This window comes from Ornithorhynchus anatinus, chromosome X1 (assembly GCF_004115215.2).
Source record: "Ornithorhynchus anatinus isolate Pmale09 chromosome X1, mOrnAna1.pri.v4, whole genome shotgun sequence".
In the NCBI taxonomy this organism is placed as follows: Eukaryota; Metazoa; Chordata; class Mammalia; order Monotremata; family Ornithorhynchidae; genus Ornithorhynchus; species Ornithorhynchus anatinus.
This window is the reverse complement of record NC_041749.1, coordinates 114,129,960-114,148,949: the sequence shown is the minus strand read 5'-3', so window position 1 is coordinate 114,148,949 and position 18,990 is coordinate 114,129,960. Positions and strand designations below refer to the sequence as shown.

Sequence of the window (18,990 nt, the reverse complement as noted above, 5' to 3'; positions counted from 1 at the left end):
TAAAATGGGGATTAAATCCTACTCCCTTCTACTTAAATCTGTGAGCCCCATGTGTGTCCAACCTGATTTACCTGATATCTACACCAGTGTTTAGTACAGTGCTTGGCACATAGTACGCACTTAACAAGTACCATAATTATTACTATAAAGAATGGAGTCCGGGGTTGGGGTAATTTGACAGCTTCTGAAAAACTGAAGTTTCCCCTATCTCCAAACACACTTCAAGAAGAACTTCCCAAAGAAGCCAAAGAATCCCTTAGGAACACTTAAAAAAGACTTACCTTCTTCGTGTCCCATGCTTGTTTCGAGAGATTTTTGTCTGTGTCCGATGTGGTTTCTTCCATTCCCGGGACTGTTAACAATAGGACTAAGAGGAATAAAGACAGAATCAAGAGGATCAAAAATCTGGTCAATACCACACCAAAAAAGGCCTGGGTGCTTTAACAGGGACTAGCAAGGAGAGATGGTTCTTAATTAGGACTAAGGGAATACTGTGATTAGCATCGCTACAGTCATGTCTCTTAGCCGGGCATAGGGTGGAAAAATGGATTTAAGATAAAAAAAACTTAGAGAAGCCAGAGAGAAAGCCAGAGAGAAAGTGGAAATGAAGAGCCTGAGTTTCGAGTACGGGTGGGTGTCCTGCCTTCCAGCCAAACACTCTAACCCCAGGAATGATGGATGGGCTCAGTCTGGTGACTGAGATGATCTTTGGTTTCATTCTTCAGAGCCGACAGACTCTGCCCTGATGCCCAGCAATCAAACATCCTTGGGCAGGTTGTGGGCACTCACTTACAGGAATGCAATCTAATAATAATAATAATAATGTTGGTATTTGTTAAGCGCTTACTATGTGCCGAGCACTGCTCTAAGCGCTGGGGTAGACACAGGGGAATCAGGTTGTCCCACATGAGGCTCACAGTCTTCATCCCCATTTTACAGATGAGGTAACTGAGGCACCGAGAAGTGAAGTGACTTGCCCACAGTCACACAGCTGGCAAGTGGCCGAGCCGGGATTCGAACCCATGACCTCTGACTCCAAAGCCCGTGCTCAATCTGTGATCTCCACTACAACCCAGCCACCATCATCAGGAGTGGACACAAACAAGCGACCTCATACATTCAAGAGCCCGGACCTGCGAGTCTGAGGCCCTGGGTTCTAATCCTGACTCAACTTGCCTGCTGTGTGAGCTTGGGCAAACCACTTCACTTCTCTGTGCCTCAGTTACCGCATCTATAAAATGGGGGTTAAAACTGTGAGCCCCATATGGGACAGGGACTGTGTTCAACCCAATTTGCTTCTATCTACCCCGGCACTTAGTACCATGTCTGGCATATAGTAAGTGCTTAACAAATACCACAATTATTGTTATTACTAAGCACCTGGGAGAGTACCAGACAACAGAGTTGGCAGACACATTCCTCTTTAGACTGTGAACTCCATTTGGGGCAGGGACTTTGGCTGACCTGATTACCTTGTATATGCCCCAGAGTTTAGTACAGGGCTTGGCACAGAATAAGTGCTTATCAAATACCACTCTTATTATTATTCTTGTAATTATGAGGGCACCACGAACTTCCAAAAAAATCAGTATCTAAAATCCAACTGTAGGTAACCAAGCTCAGCTGTTCAAAAATCACATCAAATCAGGGTCTGCATAGGACCTTTCTGGGCTCCCTGGAATAACTAGAAGAGCTAATAGAAGCAATAGGGTGGGTTCTTTGGCCTAGGCTGATCTGGATCCACCAAGAGAAATCTGCTCACTCATTTCTCACCAGATAACAGGGTTTTAGCCAAACTAAAGTCAACCTAGCTAACCGATTTCAACCCCAGGGTGGACTCTGGGGCATTTGGATTAAGCATCTAGGTAGTGAAAAGTGTCTTCTGCTGGTCCAAAAAAGTGTCTCTCTCTCTCTCCTTCTCCCTCCCTCCCCACCACATCCTGGGGTGGGACCCGAGATGCACACTGAAGAGAGAAGGTGGTGGTGCCGACTCCCAGTGCAAAGGAGGTAGCTTTGGAAAACAGTCATTCAACTGGTTGTATAGGCCAAAAAAAATGGTTGTGCAATGGTTTGCAGGGGTGGAAAACAATGGAAAACAATGCCAAAACAGCGTCTGTTTTGGCAGGGCCAGTGGAGAAACTGTACAGAAGCCCGTTGGTGCGGGTTGACAGGCTGGGAGAGCCATAGTGGGGGTGGCTCAGAAGGTCCCTGTCAGGCACAGCTCCAGTCAGTGCTCACAGGGCGCAGCGGTTGCACAGCTGAGGTTTGGGGCATGGGCAGTGGGCCCTGACTCCCCGCCACCCCCAATCTCATTGTTTTCTTCTCTGCTCCTCTTGCCTTTCTCGGGGTAGATGAGCCTCAGTGGCAACAAAAAAAAGGGGGGTGGGGGCTGGGTCAGGGGGCTTTGACAAAGGTTTCTCCACTTCCCTCGCCCAAAACTGCCGGTCTCAAACGGTTTTCTGGAGCTAGAACGGTTACACGATTGCTTTTCCCCACCACTCTCGACTGAGCCCCGCAGCCCTCCTTTCGTTTGGGTCCCCTTTTTTCAGTCTGGATCACAGGACCCGTGTGAGCCAGACTGAGCTAAGCTTGGCCACACGGAAGGACCTCCTCTGTTCTGGGAGTCGGGCTGAGGTGGTAGAGATGCCTTGGCACCCCAGGGGAAGACTCTCTCATCTGAGCCCCATCCCCTCAGGTGGAGGAGCAGCAGCGTGGCCCAATGGAAGGAGCATGGGCCCGGGGGACCTGGGTTCTAATCACAGCTCCGCCAATTGGCCTGCTTCTGGGACCTTGGGCAAGTCACTTCACCAGACCTCAGTTTCCTCATCTGTACAGCCTCTTCTCCCTCCCGCTTGGACCTGGAGCCCCACCGTGGGATAGGGACCGTGTCCGATCTGAACATCTTATACCTACCTTAGTGCTCAGTACAGTGCTTGGCACATAGTAAGCGCCTAACACACACCCACTATTATTAGGAGTGACTGCTCCGAATCGGTACGGCCCCCGCCTCTGCAGTGGAGGGAGCCGAACCCATCAATTACTTTTACCGTTGGTACCTTCTCCGGAGATTGGACCGCTATTGACTGAGCCTAGGCGGTTGATCTGTTTGTTGACCGTTGACATTTAGGCATTTCATTTTCAAGGGCTTGTTGTGCTGACTGCCCACGCACAGGCACACACACAATCAAATCTCTTCCCAACTATTGCTCTTCAGCTGCAGCCTCTAAAAAGGGCCACTATCTAGGATTTATTTTGCCCTGAGGAAGTTCTCCTCCCACTGCCTGTTCCCAGGCAGGCTGGCTCTGAAGCTTCCAGATCAGAGGCAGCTGGAGCCATTGTTTTCATTTCTCCTTTCGGCTGTCTTCAATGCCCAAACAGTTAAGTGGGAAACCAGTTGAAATGGCAGCCTAGAAGCTTAACTGATGAGGTCTGGGTGGAAACTACTCGATCTTGGGAAACCGGCAAAGGAAAACCGCCGGTCAGTGGCTGCTACAAACGTCAGAAGAATTAGGGAGAAAAACCACACGAGGCTCTTAATCCATGCTAATTACTGTAAAATATGTACAATGTCTTGCTTCCATAATGGGGGGGGGGGGTTAAAATGTTTTATTGCAACCTCTGCCCTTTGCTGAGTAAATAATATGGGACAGCACAGCAAAAACAGCATCGGAAGAATGTTCCTATCCCTAGGATGAATTCTTCCCGCTGAAGACCGTGGTTCTTGCTTTGAATCCTTTCTGCCAGTGCAAATTCACTTCCTAACACATATCCTTCAACCGGCTGGGGAAGAAAACACAGGACACTAGGTGCTAAATAAGGACCCAGCGGGTAGGTTTAAAACGGTGACCATCTCTATCTCTCAGGCTACGCAAGTGGCCTTATTTGGATCTGGGCAATGAGTCCTCTGCTGTTTCTCTCTTTTTACCTCGTTTTTGCTGCATATCCTGAGACCCTCCTGCAAAGGACTCTTGCTGCGTGGGGGTCATCGTGCTCTGATGCAGGGCAGAATCAGAATTGGTCCTGGCGGGAGGTGAAATAGGCCGTTAGCTCTTGAAACCGGAAAGGCGGGGGGGGGGGGGGGGGGGGGGGGGCCCCAACAGGCCCCTTCCCCTAGTACCAACCCCAGGGCAACATCTCCAGCGAATAAAAATGCAGGAAACGCATCAACTCATAACCCACGGGAATTTGGCATTTTAATAAGCTGCTTCTTGGGGTCTGCTTAATACTGGGGGGAAGCCGTGAAACAATATTTCTAAAAAACAGCCCCACAAAAGCATGGTGGGTTATGCTGCTTTTTCCAAAATGGAGCCTGAGCCTGGTAACAGGACCCCCTCCCTCCCCTCCCCTCTATCCCTGTGGCACTCTGAATTCTCAGCCTGGTGGATCACAGCTTCCCTGGGTCTCTGGGTCTGGTTGGGATGAACGCCAGCCTCCAGGATAGCGTGTAAAACCAGATTGGACCTGGAGGCGCCCAGATATATGTTGCCGATAAAGTGCTGAAAAATCAATCTCCACAAATAAAATGGACTCGATCCATCCCAGGACATACTTCTGAGGTTGGAAGTGGAGGGAGACGATGCCCTCCAATCACAGGTCTCTCCCCTGGGGCAAAACCTCAAACAGCCAGCACCGTCAGAGAGGACGATGATGTGTTTCTCAGAGGTGGCCCCAATCTGCTGTCCTGGGCGTAATAGCGAGGTCAACAGAAGAGTCCTCTGCATGATTAACCGCTCCGGTCCACTCTCGAGTTCAACTCATAAATGAAAGCTCACCCCGGAGGCCAGGCCTGACTACCAAGATATCCAATTCAAGGCTAAAGACCGGCTTTCGGGGCCAAGTGGAGGACAGTGAAGGCCGCCAATTACTCCGATAAAGCACCTCCCACCCAATATGTCACTCCGGGCCAAATCCCGGGCCAGAGACCAACCCCCAGAGGGGTCCACGCCACTAACCTTCTCCAGCTGGTGTCCGACGGAGGCGACAGATACACGGTGCCATAGGGACAGCTGTCCACGTGACGGGATGATTTAAGGGGAAAAAACCCCAACTGCCGAGAGCTTCATAGTTAAACAACAGGCCTAGCTAGCTGCAACCGTGCTCTCTGGGGACAACTCGGGTTTCCTCATCTGATCCAAAGTGTTCTCACCCGGAAGGACAGAAAGACACGTTCCGGGGAGGGCGCGCTTGTCCCAGGATGGGGCGCAAACAAAGGCAGGGTGGCGAGAGGCAGGGAGAGATAGGTGAGGGCGGGGCTGGGGCAGGCTGGGCACCGCGTCCCAGCCCCATGTCAATTCCCAATCTAGGACTTGCAGGCCACTTCGTACCCAGCTGGGAGAGTGTAGGAGTTCCTCGGAATATTCCGCCTTTTCCTCCTAACCCTCTCATTTTGGCTCCTTGCCCCTTCTCCCCGGCCACTGCTACAATATGTTTTCCCCGGTGGTACAACTCGGTCCCGCCCACCTCTCAACACTCGCCTCCTGTGAACGCACATGTGTGGGCCGCAGTCTTTCCAGGCAAGGGGAACACGGTCGTGAAATCTGGGGCCGTGACAGCGGGGAGTCTGGGTTCAGCCGACACCTTCCTAGAGGCCTTAACCTCCTCCCCGTTTCTGAACTCAGACTGTCGGGGCGGTCCCCGGGGCGGGGGAGGACTGTTCGGAGTCCAGCTATTATCGCTGCTCAGAACTGGCCGGGAGCGGTAACTGCTGAGTGGTAGGCAGCTTCCTCTGGCCCTCACCTCCGTGGCTCAGAGGGGGGTCCCCCAAGCCCCCCGCCCCAGAGCAGGAGCCTTCAGGCCTGGCGCTCCCATCAGCCCGGAAGGAAGTCCGGGCGGGCCTTGGCCGGCGCAGCACAGCCATCCTAACGGGAAGGCGGGATGGGATGAGAGGTGGGCCGCGGAGCCTCCCCTTTTGGGGGAAAGACCCGCTGTGGGCGCTCCAGGCGACGGGGGCCAGGCTTGCTGACCCCTCCCCACCCCCACAGGGAAAAGGATATCTGCCTCCCGTGCTTATCCACCGACAGGGGGCGGCGGTGGGGGGAGCCGAGCCGGTTGCGATCCCGGTACACTCTGTCCACCAGCCCGTGATGCCGAGTCGTCCGACTTGTGTCCAATCCCGATGACTGAAAGGGAGTCTGCGAAGAGGGAAGACAGAAAGATAGAGACCCAGCCGACACAGTTACCATCTGCAGGGTTCCGGCGGGAGACAGCCTCTCTCCACCCCAAACCAACTGCCTGAGGTCAATTTGGTTTCCACTCCCGGGTGAAGTGAGGAGATGACATTTTTCTGTTTCATAATAGGCACCACGGGGACGGAAGCCCCCAGATACTCCAGTTCTACTTCAGGACAGAACCGGTTTGGGGATTTGTGCCAGAGCCCGGAGCCAAATCAACCCTAAGCAGGGAGAGGGAAGTGAACACGGTAACGTTCCAGCTTCTCCCGAGTGGATCGATTCCTTCTGCACGCCGAGTTTCCCAACCCCTCTAACCAGCCCTGAAACAACAGAAATGGCGGGGGGGGGGGGGGGGGGGGGGAGAAATGGAGAGAGGGTCCCAGAGAGCCCCGCTGAGAATCGGTGTGGGGGCGGAGAGGGAGTGAGGCCATGCAACATGCATTCAGGTGGGACAAGCTTCCAAACAGAGCTGAGATCAAGAGACAACAGCGAGAGGTGCAGGAGGGCAACACAAACAGTGCACTGAAGGATTCTGCTGCCTCCAAACATTCGTCAACCCTCAAAAATCTCTCTCTCTTTCGCTCCCCAACTGAGCCACCCGCCCCCCACCCAGGGCACCTTTGACATCTTTAAAAGGACACTGCCAAGACAGCGCAGTGTATGCATTCGGACTGGTCAGTTTGGCAGCCTCCTTCCGGGAAACTGCTTGGGGGCTGCAATTCAAGGCTCGAGCGCTGCAGAGGAAGGATCAGGGCCCGGCCCGGTGTCCCCCTCCCCCAGCCCCAAGACCCATTCTACCGACTAGACAGAATTCATTTCGGAAGATAGCTCCACTTGGAGGGGGTTGGGTTACTGAACCTCCTCTTTCTCTGCCCGGCAAATGGATCGGGACCTAAGGGTGCCTGGTTAGGAGGAGTCTGGGATTTGACCGAGGCGGGCTTGGGTCACTATGACTCATTCTACCTGGCAAGAGCAGGCTCTCGGGCTTGGGGGAGTGGGGTGGGGGCTTCTGAGGATCGGGCTTGCCACCTTTTTCCCGGTGGGCATTTCAGCTCTCCTTTATCCCGGTTCTCGTCACGATGCGCCACTGAGGGAAAGGGAGGCAGAGCAGAACGCCCGGCCTCCGCTTAAACCGCTCTCTGCTGGAGGGTCACATGACCTGCCCTCCCTCCCCATGCCAAGTGCAACAGCTTTGCCGAGGCCCTGGTCTCCATCTGTCTGGGAATCCTAAATTCGCTCCTTCATTCAAGCCCCGAATGTGGCAAATATACGATCTGGAACCATCTGGCCACTGTGCTCGTCTTGCTTTTAAAAAGAGCCGGAGAAAATCCATTTTGATATTAATAAAAAGGTTTGGCCGTTCCACAGGGCCGCTTAGTTCTTTTCTCCCTCTCCCCTGTTCGGAGTTGAAAGATAAGTTTCTTGCCTGCAGAGCAACTGACCCTGGCTCTCCCCTTCACCTCACCACTACGACGACTGCAGTAGCCGAAGCAGCTCCCCTCTTATTTATGTCTTTCTTTGCTCCCCAGCCCCCCAGCGGGTTTCCCGGCAGGAATCCACTTGGTACTCTGCCCTCGGAGAGGTTCCTGCCACATCCCCAGCCCATTTTCGGGGTCACCTCCTCCCCTCCCAGAGGAGAGGTGGATCTCCGGTTTGATTCCACCGGTTTCTCGGGCCCCCTCTCAACAGGCGGATGGAATGACGGCCTTTCCCTTTAAGAGACTGCTCCAGCCATTCAGGCAACCATTCGCACCAGAGATACAAAGTTTAAGGGGAAAGGGCCCCAAGGGGAAGGACGCTCCCCTCCACCCGGCCCCCCAAAACCCCAAGGCAGCTGAAGGGCTGTCACCAGCTGACTGCCCCGGGGTCATCGGAAAAGAGTTTCAGATCCCTCGCCTCTTCCCACAGACTTTTTTTTTTCTTTCTTTCCTTCTGATAAAACATGCAGACTTGGTGCACATGCTTGGATTCCGTTGGAAAGCACAGGCCAGCTCAGGACGAGCCACCGTTGCCCATCAAGGAAGGAGGGGGTGTGGGGTAGAGCGTAATGGGTCCGAAGAGTCTATCGACTCGACGATGCACATTTTCACAGCTGGGATGCGGAGCGAGTCCGACGTCCACTCGACAGACCAGGACAGCTCTTCTGGAGCTGAAAAGGTGCGTCACTTGGATGGGGGTTAGGGGGTGGGGGCGGGGGTGGTGGTGAGCATATCAAAATATCAAGAAAAGTAAGTGTCCGAATACGTATCTGCCCGGGAAACCTCCCGCCAGTCCCAAATACGTATCAGCACCAGCCTAAAGTGCACGTTTACCAAAGAGACAGAAGTTGCTCCCAAGGTCTCTCCCAGAACTCCGCCGCGCTGAAAATGCAAAGAACCGAGACTTTCAGAGAGCCCAATCTCCCTACCCCCGCCTCTCACCTCACCCACACGCCTCCGGTGACCTTCCCCTGGGGCTTCTGTAGCCAAAAGCTGAGAAAGTGGGGGAAGTCGCTCCCCACCCTCACCCCCACACCTCCAACCCCTTCCCCTCCTTTCAGTCTGCCTTGGTTCGCAGGACGGCAGCCTTTCTGACTCCCCCACATAAAGATAACCGGGGAGGTGGCTCCAGCAGGGATTCTTGACCTGGTGTTCTGGCGGGGAAAGCGAGGAAGACCAAGAGAACCCAAAAGCAGAAACGGGCAGGTTCGGGTATCAAAATGATTTGGTCTCCATCCCCGTGCAGGGTGATAACGTATGCAGAGAGAGAAGCAAATGATTAGCAAAGTGAAATAAGATGGGCTTGGGGGGAGGAGGTGGGGGTTGCCCTTAGAAACAACCCTTGCTCTTCCCCACGCTCCAAAACGGTCATTAATGCCCATCTTGTGCTTCCTGCTAGAAGAGGGGCGAGAATTCCTGAAGGAATCTCCTTCAGGCTGGCTTTGCCTGCACTCCATGATGGATCTTTGGATTTCAAGATGAAAACATTTATACTGCATAAGCTGGTGCCGTTTTCCAGAAATGGAAACAAGCTGTGGTTCAAAAAGGGAACGACTTCTTTTACTATCGGCTGAGATCGCCTACCAGCCCAGCCCAAATCCCCCTTTTGCAAATCAGCAAATGAGAAACAGGGGTGAAATCCAAGATGCTGCATTAGAAAATAGGCTGCTCCTTCGCTCAGATGAGTGGAATTTATTTTTAATTATTTATGTTAATACAGAACAAGGTGCCTGTGCATGCGCTGTGGAGTGATTTGTTAGAGCCATGAAATCTTAGGAAATGTGAGACCTCGCTATAGGTCTCTGCCAGGAAACGTTTGCAGAAAAGAGGGGTCAGGCTACCGGGTTTTCTTCGGAGAATTCCAGCGCTTGTGGATTAGTCAAGTGCGAAGCCAAGTTCCAAAGCCTCCGAACTGTTACGACTGCTGGTAGAGACTGACCAACAGGTGGAGTGACTGCTGAAAACATGCTTATTCAAATAGCACTGTCATCGTCGGAGTCTGTTGACAGGGAAAGGACCCAAAGAGGATACAAGCAGAGACACCCTCTGCCTGGCTGTGGCTCCTCTCCTCCCGTCCCGTGTGCCTGTGCGCGTGCGGGTGCGTGTGGAGCCGGGTGGGGGAGAACCCGCTCTGGCAACCGTCTGGCGGCCCCCATCTCCACAGCACGCCTTATCGCACCGTGTTTAGATACAGGAGTTCAACCGCAACACACCAGGGCCTGCCGCTACCACAGTGCAGCAATCTTGGATTATGCAAAAGTCTACGAAGGAAATCCCAGCTTGGAGGGAGAAGCAGGGAATCTGAGGAGAGAGGCTCACATTACTGGTCCACCTGGCAATGTTTTCTGAGGGGGCAAGGGATGGGAAACCCCGACTGGAATGCTGCAAACCGGAGAGGAGACTTACCTGGAAGGGCAGGTCCATGGAACTATTCCCAATCTGGTTCACGTTGGGCAGGGACCCTCCATAATACTGGCCACGGCTTTGTCCCAACTGCAGATACTGTGTTTTCTGTAACTGTAACTAAAAGAAAGACACACACTGCAGCTGCAGCCAGGGAAACGCACCCCAGATAAAATGCAAGTTGGGAAAGGAAGCAAAACAAAATCGGCTTAACGACAACTTGTTTTAAAAGGAAGGAGTGACCCATTCACCAGTCTGTGAGAAGGAAAATGGCATCCAGCCTCCGGCAGTGGGGTGCGGGGAGAATGGCTGGGGGGGAAGAGGGCCAAGAGGGGGATTTTCCCAATCCCACACCACACTAGTGAAATCCTGCCTTGCCTTTGGGGGATGGGGGACGGCCCACATTTCAGTTGGCATTCCGAGGATGGCTGGCTCTTGCTGCAAAATGGTTCTCGCGTGCATTACACTGCACCACGCGGTTTGCAGAGCGGAAGTTAGCTGACCGAGCAGCTGACCAAGGATGGCAGGGAATAACAGCACACCGAGGTTCAGGTGCCCATCGGCCTTTGGGAACACGGCTTCCTTTACTTCCTCACGAACAGAGAGGGGCTTCATTTACTTAACCTGGACGCTTGTGAATGAATGCAAGATGTAATCAGTCTGACCTGGACATAATAAAGAAGCCCCTGGATCACCAGGGACCCACTTCCAAATACTGCCAAAGGTTCACTCCTTTAGCCAAATACGGAGTGCGATCCAGAGAGACAATAGGAAAAACGGCTTTTTCAATGGCCCAAATCAGGCTTTACACTTGAGCTCAGAGGCAGCATTATTTCAGGAGGACAAGAGATTTCACTTGAAAGTATTAAAATACACTCACCTGAGAGAGAGAGAGAGAGAGAGAGAGAGAGAGAGACCTGACCAGTTATGTGAATTGGCTCAAAGAACGTCTCTATCCAGAAAAATATCTGCTTTCCAGTCAATTTCCTTTATCTCCCCTCCTCCCCCTCAAGATCCACATGGCGTTACCTTCACTTGCTTCCCATGACTTCCCTCCTGCTGTTGAGAAGTAAGCTGCTGCCTTTATCTCCCCCAACTCACAGAAAGAACATCATGCCCTTTAATGGGTAGCTTTAACTCACCACTTTCTCTTCCAGAGCAGATAATCTCCTGTTCAATCTGCCATAGGCACAGCCAGTTTCAACTATCATCGGAGACACTGTACTACATACAAGTCAGCCTGCTGCTTTGGTACCCAGGCCAACGGTGGCCTGTTTGGGAGGACGCTCAAAGCCGACTTTCTCCTCTTTGGGACGGTTCATTAGCCTCTCTTCCCAGGGAACCACAAAAGGTGTGCATAAACAAACTACAATAACCACAGGATACCCTTTTCCCCTCTTTGGCCGCACGTTTCCTTACGCATGCTGCATTATTCCTTACTACTAACCGGTAGGTTATTTTTACTTTCTAAACAACATGCAGGGCATTCTATGATGGGTAGCAATCAGCTGCTTGGAGTCTGAATGTTCAATTCTTGGACCCTATGCAGATTTGGTTGCTAAGGTACAACACTGTGTATATCAACAAAACTGTCTCAATTTCACTCACAAACAGATCCTGGCAGTGCATGCTGCATGCAGACTCGGGATTTCAACAAACAAGGCTCAGAAGCCGTGTACTTTAGAAATGAGACCTCTCCTTTGCTGGCTATTTGCACTGTTCCAAACCCTATAAAACGTCTTTTTCTAGTTCCTGTAGTTCCGTGGAAATGATCGAAGGGGATCTCTTGGAGATAGGCATTTTTCCGCAGCAAGAACACGGGATTAAGTGAGGCGCGGAAACGGGCCGCTGTTTCCCGAGACCAAGTGTTTCGGCGGAGGGCAGGCTCTGATAAAACAGGACTGGCTTCGTGGGTTTTTCCAGCCCTTTGGATTTATAAGAAATTTCCACATCGAAAAGAATCACTAACATGGGATTAGAAAAAACAGGGCTTTGCCTGCATCAGGCGGAGCCGTAGAGAATGCTTGTTCCGACTCTTTTTCACAAACAGTAAAGACTTCGGGGGGGAGGGGGAGGGCAGGTTGGGACGGAGCAGAGGAAGGGGCAGCAGGAGACACCCTGTGCATTCACATGAACATAATTCAATCTTCCCGGATCTATTCTCATCTTAGGTAACTCATTCAATTGTATTTATTGAGCACTTACTGTGTGCAGAGCACTGTACTAAGCGCTTGGGAGAGTACAGTACAACAATAAATGGACACATTCCCTGCCCACAACGAGCTTACAGTCTAGAGGTGGGGGAGACAGCATTCTGCAGTGTGGCACAAGCACAGGAGTGGATAAAGCAGCGTGGCTTAGTGGGTAAGGGACGGGAGTCAGAAAGACCTGGGTTCTAAACTCGGCTCCGCCGCAGGGCTGCTGTGTGACCTCGGGCAAGCACTATCTTTGACTGGGGGGTCTGACTTCCCAGCATGGTAGGCCACCCAATTTGCCACCTTGGGAAGGTCCGTTGGGGCAAACCATCGGCAGGGTTTGGAGGACTTTCATGGGGAAATCGGGGATGTTCCCAGATGCCACCCCCAGGGGCCAGTGATGATAATAATAATGATGATGGTATTTGTTAAGGGCTTACTATGTGTCTAAACGCTGCGGTAGATGCAAACTGATCGGGTTGGGCGCAGTCCCTGTCCCACATGGGGCTCACAGTCTTCATCCCCATTTGAAAGATGAGGTAACTGAGGCACAGAGATGTTAAGTGACTTGCCTAAGGTCACAGCAGACATATGACAGAGCTGGGATTAGAACCCAGGTCCTTGTGACTCCCAGGCCCGTGCTCTATCCACTAAGCCATGCTAGGTGCTGCCCCACCACGATGTTATTGTTTATTATCCCCTTAAGGTTTCCAGCTGTCCCTCAAATGCCAGGACACTTCAGTAAAGTCTTCCCGGGCTGAGATGCTTCATCAAAAGGCTGTCTTTCAAAAGAGCCCTCCCACCCCACCCCATCACGGGAGCCAAGGAAAAAAAGATTTGACTGTACCTGATCTTCTGACACCTGACAGGTATAGTAGTTAATAAGCCAAGAGAGCTGGAGGGAAACGCTCAAGTCGGGCTAGTAGAAACAGCTGATGCTCCATTATGACACAGGAACAGAAAGATGAAAGCTGCTATGACTTGTGGCATTAAATAACCTGCAGAAGTCACCTCTGAAATTTATATGTATATAATTTTCCTCTCAGTTTATGTTTAAGCACACTCGAAATATCAGTAGTGACTGCACAAGGAGTCGGGAGAAAATTATCCACCATCAGGAGAGTTGAAGAAAGTGAGAGTGAAAAGAGTTTTCCTCATTTCCCCAAAATAAAAAAATTCTCAAAAATAATAATAATAATTTGTTAAGCACTTACTATGAGACAAGTGCTGTACTGAGCGCTGGGATAGATACAAGATAAGAGAAGCATAGCTCAGTGGAAAGAGCACGGGCTGGGGAGTCAGAGGTCATGGGTTCAAATCCCAGCTCCGCTGCTTGTCAGCAGTGTGACTTTGGGCAAGTCACTTCACTTCTCTGTGCCTCCATTACCTCAACTGTAAAATGAGCATTAAGACTGTGAACCGCACGTGGGACAACCTGATCACCCTGCATCCTCCCCAGTGCTTAGAACAGTGCTTTGCACATTGTAAGCACTTAACAAATGCCATCATTATTATTATTATAATCAGGTCCCACATGGGGCTCACAATCAAAGTAGGAGGGAGAACAGATACTGAAACCTCATTTTGCACATGAGGGAACTGAGGCCCAGAGAAGTGAAATGACTTGCCCAAAGTCACATAGCAGACAAGTGGTGGAGCTGGGGTTAGAGCCCTGGTCCTCTACCTCCCAGACCCATGGTTCTATCCACTAGGTCATGCTGCTCAACAGAACCCCACACAGGATGCATATTTACCACATCCAGCACATTAAAAAAAAAAAAAAAATCAGAAGCGGCAGTCTCCAAACCATCAAAAACTGCTGTTTCCCTCATCGGCAGTCAGCAATGAAGGATTTCCAATTCTGCCAGTCTTTCCTGACTATTAAATTATCAGTAGATGTGGTGCTGCTCCAATCTTCCTGACACTGCCCTGTATAAAAGCACCAATCATTTGATTGTAAAAACAGCACAAGGGCAGGGACTGTGTTTTTCTATTTTATCGTATGCTCCCCAGAACTCAGTCCCATGTTCTGCACTGCCCCGAGGAGGCTCTCGATAAATGTGAACAGATCAATCCAACAGTAGTATTTATTGAGCACTTACTGTGTGCAAAGCACCGTAGTAAGTGCTTAGGGGAGTACAATCCAACAGACCCGGCAGACCCGATTTCCTGCCCTCAAGAAGCTGACGGTCTCAAGGCAGAGCCAGACGTTACAATATTACAGATGGGGGAAGGGGCAGAGCAGAGCCCAACAGTGCTGTGGGGCTGGGGCAAACTGCTTAAGAGGTACAGACTCAAGCACCTAGGTGAAGCAGAAGGGAGAGGGAATAGAGTGAGGAAAAGAGAGGTTAGGCGGGGAAGGCTTCCTGGAGGAGACAGGATTGTAGCGGGGCTTTGAAGATGGGGAAACTGGCGGTCGGTCGGATACGAAGGGGGAAGGAGCTCCAGGAAGGAGGGAGGATGTGAGCAATAAGTCAGCGACGAGGTGAGATGAGACCAAGGCCCAGTAAGTAGGCTGGTATTAGGGGAGCAAAGTATGCGGGCTGTGTTGTAGTGGGAGAGGGCCAAGGTTAGGTAGGAGGGGGAGAGCCGACTGAGTACCTTAAAGGCCACGACGACGAGGAGTTCCTGTTTGATGCGGAGAGGGCCGGGCAACCCCTGGAGGTTTCTTTGGGGGGGGAATGATGTGCACAAGTAAAATTTCAGCTGCTCTGAGTTTTCATTCAGGGAGGAGTAGGCACTGACAAAGCGTGCAAATGTATACTGTGATATATGCTGTGTAGTTTGGAACTGATTGTAATTGATTGAGGTCTGCTGTGTAGTTTGAAACTGCCTGCTGGGCTTCGGAGTAGGGGGAGTTGGTCAAACAGCTAGAGTCCTTCAAGCCGCTAGATAAGCGGGGTGGATTTATAGCATAAGGGAGGGGCGGCAATGGGGCGAGACCGATTTACCCGGCAACAAAGAAGTGAACGGGGTGCGGGACGGAGGCCAGGGTAAAGAACCATCACCTACTGGATTGGCGGGGGAGGGGAGGTGGCATGAGGACAGCACAAACCAACCAATCACAGAGGGACACGGGTGGCACAGAGGACCCACGGCCACCCAGTGGAAACCCTGTCAGCCACGAGGGTGTGCTTAGGGAGGTGGGTGGATTGTACCAATCGATGGGCGTTGTCTAGTAGTTCCACAGGGCGTGCCCACGACCCAACTGGCGCCCTTCCTCCTTAGGAGACAATGGTAAAGCTGCTTTTTCTTTTTTGGTTGTTTTAATATGGTATTTGTTAAGTGCTTACTGTGTGTCAAACGCTCTTCCAAGCGCTGGGGTAGGTACAGGTTTTTCTGCTTCCAAAGGCCTCCTCGGTGGCTTTGCAACGTCGACTCGCCGGGGCTAACAGTTCAACAGAATTTTGTCCCTAGTCTGTACAGGGCACTGTACAGACAGTGGTCCTGAAACACGAGGGTGGCACTCTTGCCAAACCCTAGGTTAAGACAAACTCAATTTCAGTACTACTAATAATAACGATTTGGGTATTTATTAAGTGTTTACTATGTGCCAAGCACTGGGGCGGGTACAAGCTAACGAGGTTGTCCCATGTGAGGCTTAGAGTCCAAGTAGGAAGGAGAACAGAAATTGAATTTCCATTTTACAGAGGAGGAAACTGAGACCCAGATCATTCATTCATATTAATTGAGTGCTTACTGTGTGCAGAGCACTATACTAAGTGCTTGGAAAGTACAATTTGGCAACAAATAGAGACAATCCCTATCCAACAACAGGCTCACAGTCTAGAAGGGGGGAGACAGCCACAAAACAAGTAGACAGGCATCAACAGCATCAATATAAATAAATTGAAGCAGCGTGGCTCAGTGGAAAGAGCACAGGCTTTGGAGTAAACCTTACTTAAAAATCACCTCCTCCTAGAGGCGTTCCCAGACTGAGCTCCTCTTCCCCCTCTACTCCCTCTGCCATCCCCCCTTTACCTCTCCGCAGCTAAAGCCTCATTTTCCCCTTTTCCCTCTGCTCCTCCACCTCTCCCTTCCCATCCCCACAGCACTGTACTCGTCCGCTCAACTGTATATATTTTCGTTACCCTATTTATTTTGTTAATGAATTGTACATCGCCTCGATTCTATTTAGTTGCCATTGTTTTTACGAGATGTTCTTCCCCTTGACGCTGTTTAGTGCCATTGTTCTTGTCTGTCCGTCTCCCCCGATTAGACTGTAAGCCCGTCAAACGGCAGGGACTGTCTCTATCTGTTGCCGACTTGTTCATCCCAAGCGCTTAGTACAGTGCTCTGCACATAGTAAGCGCTCAATAAATACTATTGAATGAATGAATGAATGAGTCAGAGGTCATGGGTTCGAATCCTGGCTCGGCCACTTGTCAGCTGTGTGACTTTGTGCAAGTCACTTAACTTCTCGGTGCCTCAGTTACCTCATCTGTAAAATGGGGATTAAGACTGTGAGCCCCACGTGGGACAACCTGATTCCCGTGTCTACCCCAGCGCTTAGAACAGTGCTCGGCACATAGTAAGCGCTTAACAAATACCAACATTTATTTATTTATTTAAATAGAATTATAGATATATACACATCATTAATAAAAATAAATAGAATAATAAACATATATATATACAAATGCTGTGGGGCAGGGAGGGGGTACAGCAGAGGGAGTTGGGGCAATGGGAGGTAGGAGCAGAGGAAAAGGGGGCTCAGCCTGGGAAGGCCTCCTGGAGAAGGTGAGCTAGTGACTTGCCCTAAGGTCACACAGCAGGCAAGTGGTGGAGTTGGAATCGGAACCCAGGTCTTCTGACTCCCAGGCCCAGATGCTCTCTAATAGGTTTCCACTGAACAGGGACACGACTGTTTCTTCTTACACTGTGTCATCACGTCTATCCAGACAGACAACCAGACACTTCCCTGGTCAGGCAGACACGCATGGTCTGTAGGCTGGAAGCCCGTTGCGGACATGGACTGTGTCTGTTTCTTATTGGACTGTACTCTCCCACACACTTAGTACAGTGCTCTGCACACAGTAAGCACTTAATAAATACGATTGAATGAAGAAAGGTCCCGAATTCTGCAGTCACATTCTATCCAAAATACGAACGGAAAACATGTGCTTTGTGAGAATTGAGTGAACCAAGTGTCGGATCGAGTTACAGAGACACCAGAAGACCTACTCTCCGTCCCTGAAATGGTTGCAATCAAATGGGGACTATGGGCAGAGGAGCAGGGTGGCCCAATGGAGAGAGTAAGGGCCTGGGAGTCAGAGAACCTGAGTTTGAATCCTGACTCCACCACATGTCTGCTGTGTGACCTTGGGCAAGTCACTTCACTTCTCTGGGCCTCAGTTCCTCATCTGTAAAATGGAGATTCAGACCGTGAGGCCCATGTGGGACAGGGACTGCGTCCAACCTGATTAACTTGAATCTATCCCAGGGCTTAGTACAGTGCCTGGCACATAGTAAGCACTTAAATATCTAAAAAACAAAACAAACTTGTTCACTGATTTTGTCGTACTCTACTCACCCAAGCGCATAGCGCAGTGGTCCCTACATAGTGAGCGCTCAATGAATACCACTGATGGATTGATTCCCACCTATTGTCTCTTCTCTTTTAGCTCAGGTAGGCCCAGAATTCAATCTTGCCCACCCCTTTCTGTGAACCTGTGTGGGGCAGAGGCAGTTTAACATTCATTCAATCATATTTATTGAGCGCTTACTGACATCACTGGAGGTGGCAGAACAATCGTTAGATTGGAAATTCCGTGAAGGCCAGGATCTTTGATTTCTTTTGGATGTTGCCCAGGTAACCTACCAATGCTGTGCACACAACACTCAATTATTCCTGTTGATGCTAATACTGTTTACCCTGTCAGAAACAAATCCAATCTTAGATTTTCTTCTTTTCATTAGCACTGCTGTACCTATGCAGCTAACCAGAGAGCTGCAAACGCAGCCCTATTTAGACTACAGGCACTACTCGCCTAATAATATTAATAAATGGGATTTATTCATCATCACCATCAGCATCAATAATATTTATTGAGTGCTTACTGTGTGAAGAGCGCTGTATTAAAGGGCTTGAGAGAGTGCAGTACAGATTTGGCAGACACATTCCCTGCCTACAATAAGCTCAGAGTCTAGAAGGGAGACAGACAAGATAAATACATAATTTATAATATGCAATTTATAGATATGTACCTAAGTGCTGTGGGGTTGAGGGTGGGGCAAATACCAAATGCCCCAAGGGCACAGATCCAAATGCACAGACAACATAAAAGGGAGAGGGAGCTGGGGGAAAGAGGGCTTAAACAAGGCTTTGTGGAGGAGGTGGGACCTTAATAAGGCTTTGAAGGTGGGGAGAGTGGTGGTCTGGCGTATATAGGAGTTCCAGGCCAGAGGGAGGAAGTGGGAAAGGGGTTGGCGGCGAAATAGCCGAGACTGGGGCACAGTGAGCAATCTGATACTAGAGATGTACTGTAGGCAGGAGGAAATACGAGACTGCAGAGAAGGCAAGAGCTTGGGGCTGGAGCTGTAGATTTGGAAATCATCCGCACAGAGATGGGAGGTGAAGCTGTGGGAGCACATGAGGTCTCCGAGGGAGCGGGTGTAGACGGAGAATAGAAGGGGACCCAGAGCTGAGCCCTGAGGGGCTTCCACAGTTAAGGGGTGGGAGGCAGAGGCAGAGTCTGCGGACGAAACCGAGAAGGAGCAGCCAGAGAGATAGTAGGAGAATCA

General features: G+C 50.8%; 1 protein-coding gene across 10 annotated transcripts in view; it reads right to left on the bottom strand.

Moving 5' to 3' along the window:
* CRTC1 (CREB regulated transcription coactivator 1) overlaps nucleotides 1-18,990 on the bottom strand; it is a 97,591-nt gene that overhangs the window by 40,267 nt on the left and 38,334 nt on the right. For 6 of the 10 annotated variants that reach the window (XM_029051926.2, XM_029051930.2, XM_029051931.2 and 3 more), the window contains exons 2-7: nucleotides 10,055-10,171; nucleotides 8,483-8,530; nucleotides 5,994-6,131; nucleotides 4,953-5,014; nucleotides 3,926-4,020; nucleotides 282-367 (exon numbers count right to left, since the gene is read on the bottom strand). In XM_029051926.2, coding sequence (XP_028907759.1) covers nucleotides 282-367; nucleotides 3,926-4,020; nucleotides 4,953-5,014; nucleotides 5,994-6,131; nucleotides 8,483-8,530; nucleotides 10,055-10,171 — 546 coding nt within the window. The remainder of the gene's footprint in view (nucleotides 1-281; nucleotides 368-3,925; nucleotides 4,021-4,952; nucleotides 5,015-5,993; nucleotides 6,132-8,482; nucleotides 8,531-10,054; nucleotides 10,172-18,990) is intronic. The other 4 variants (XM_029051928.2, XM_029051932.1, XM_029051934.1 and 1 more) reach the window with 2 other exon arrangements.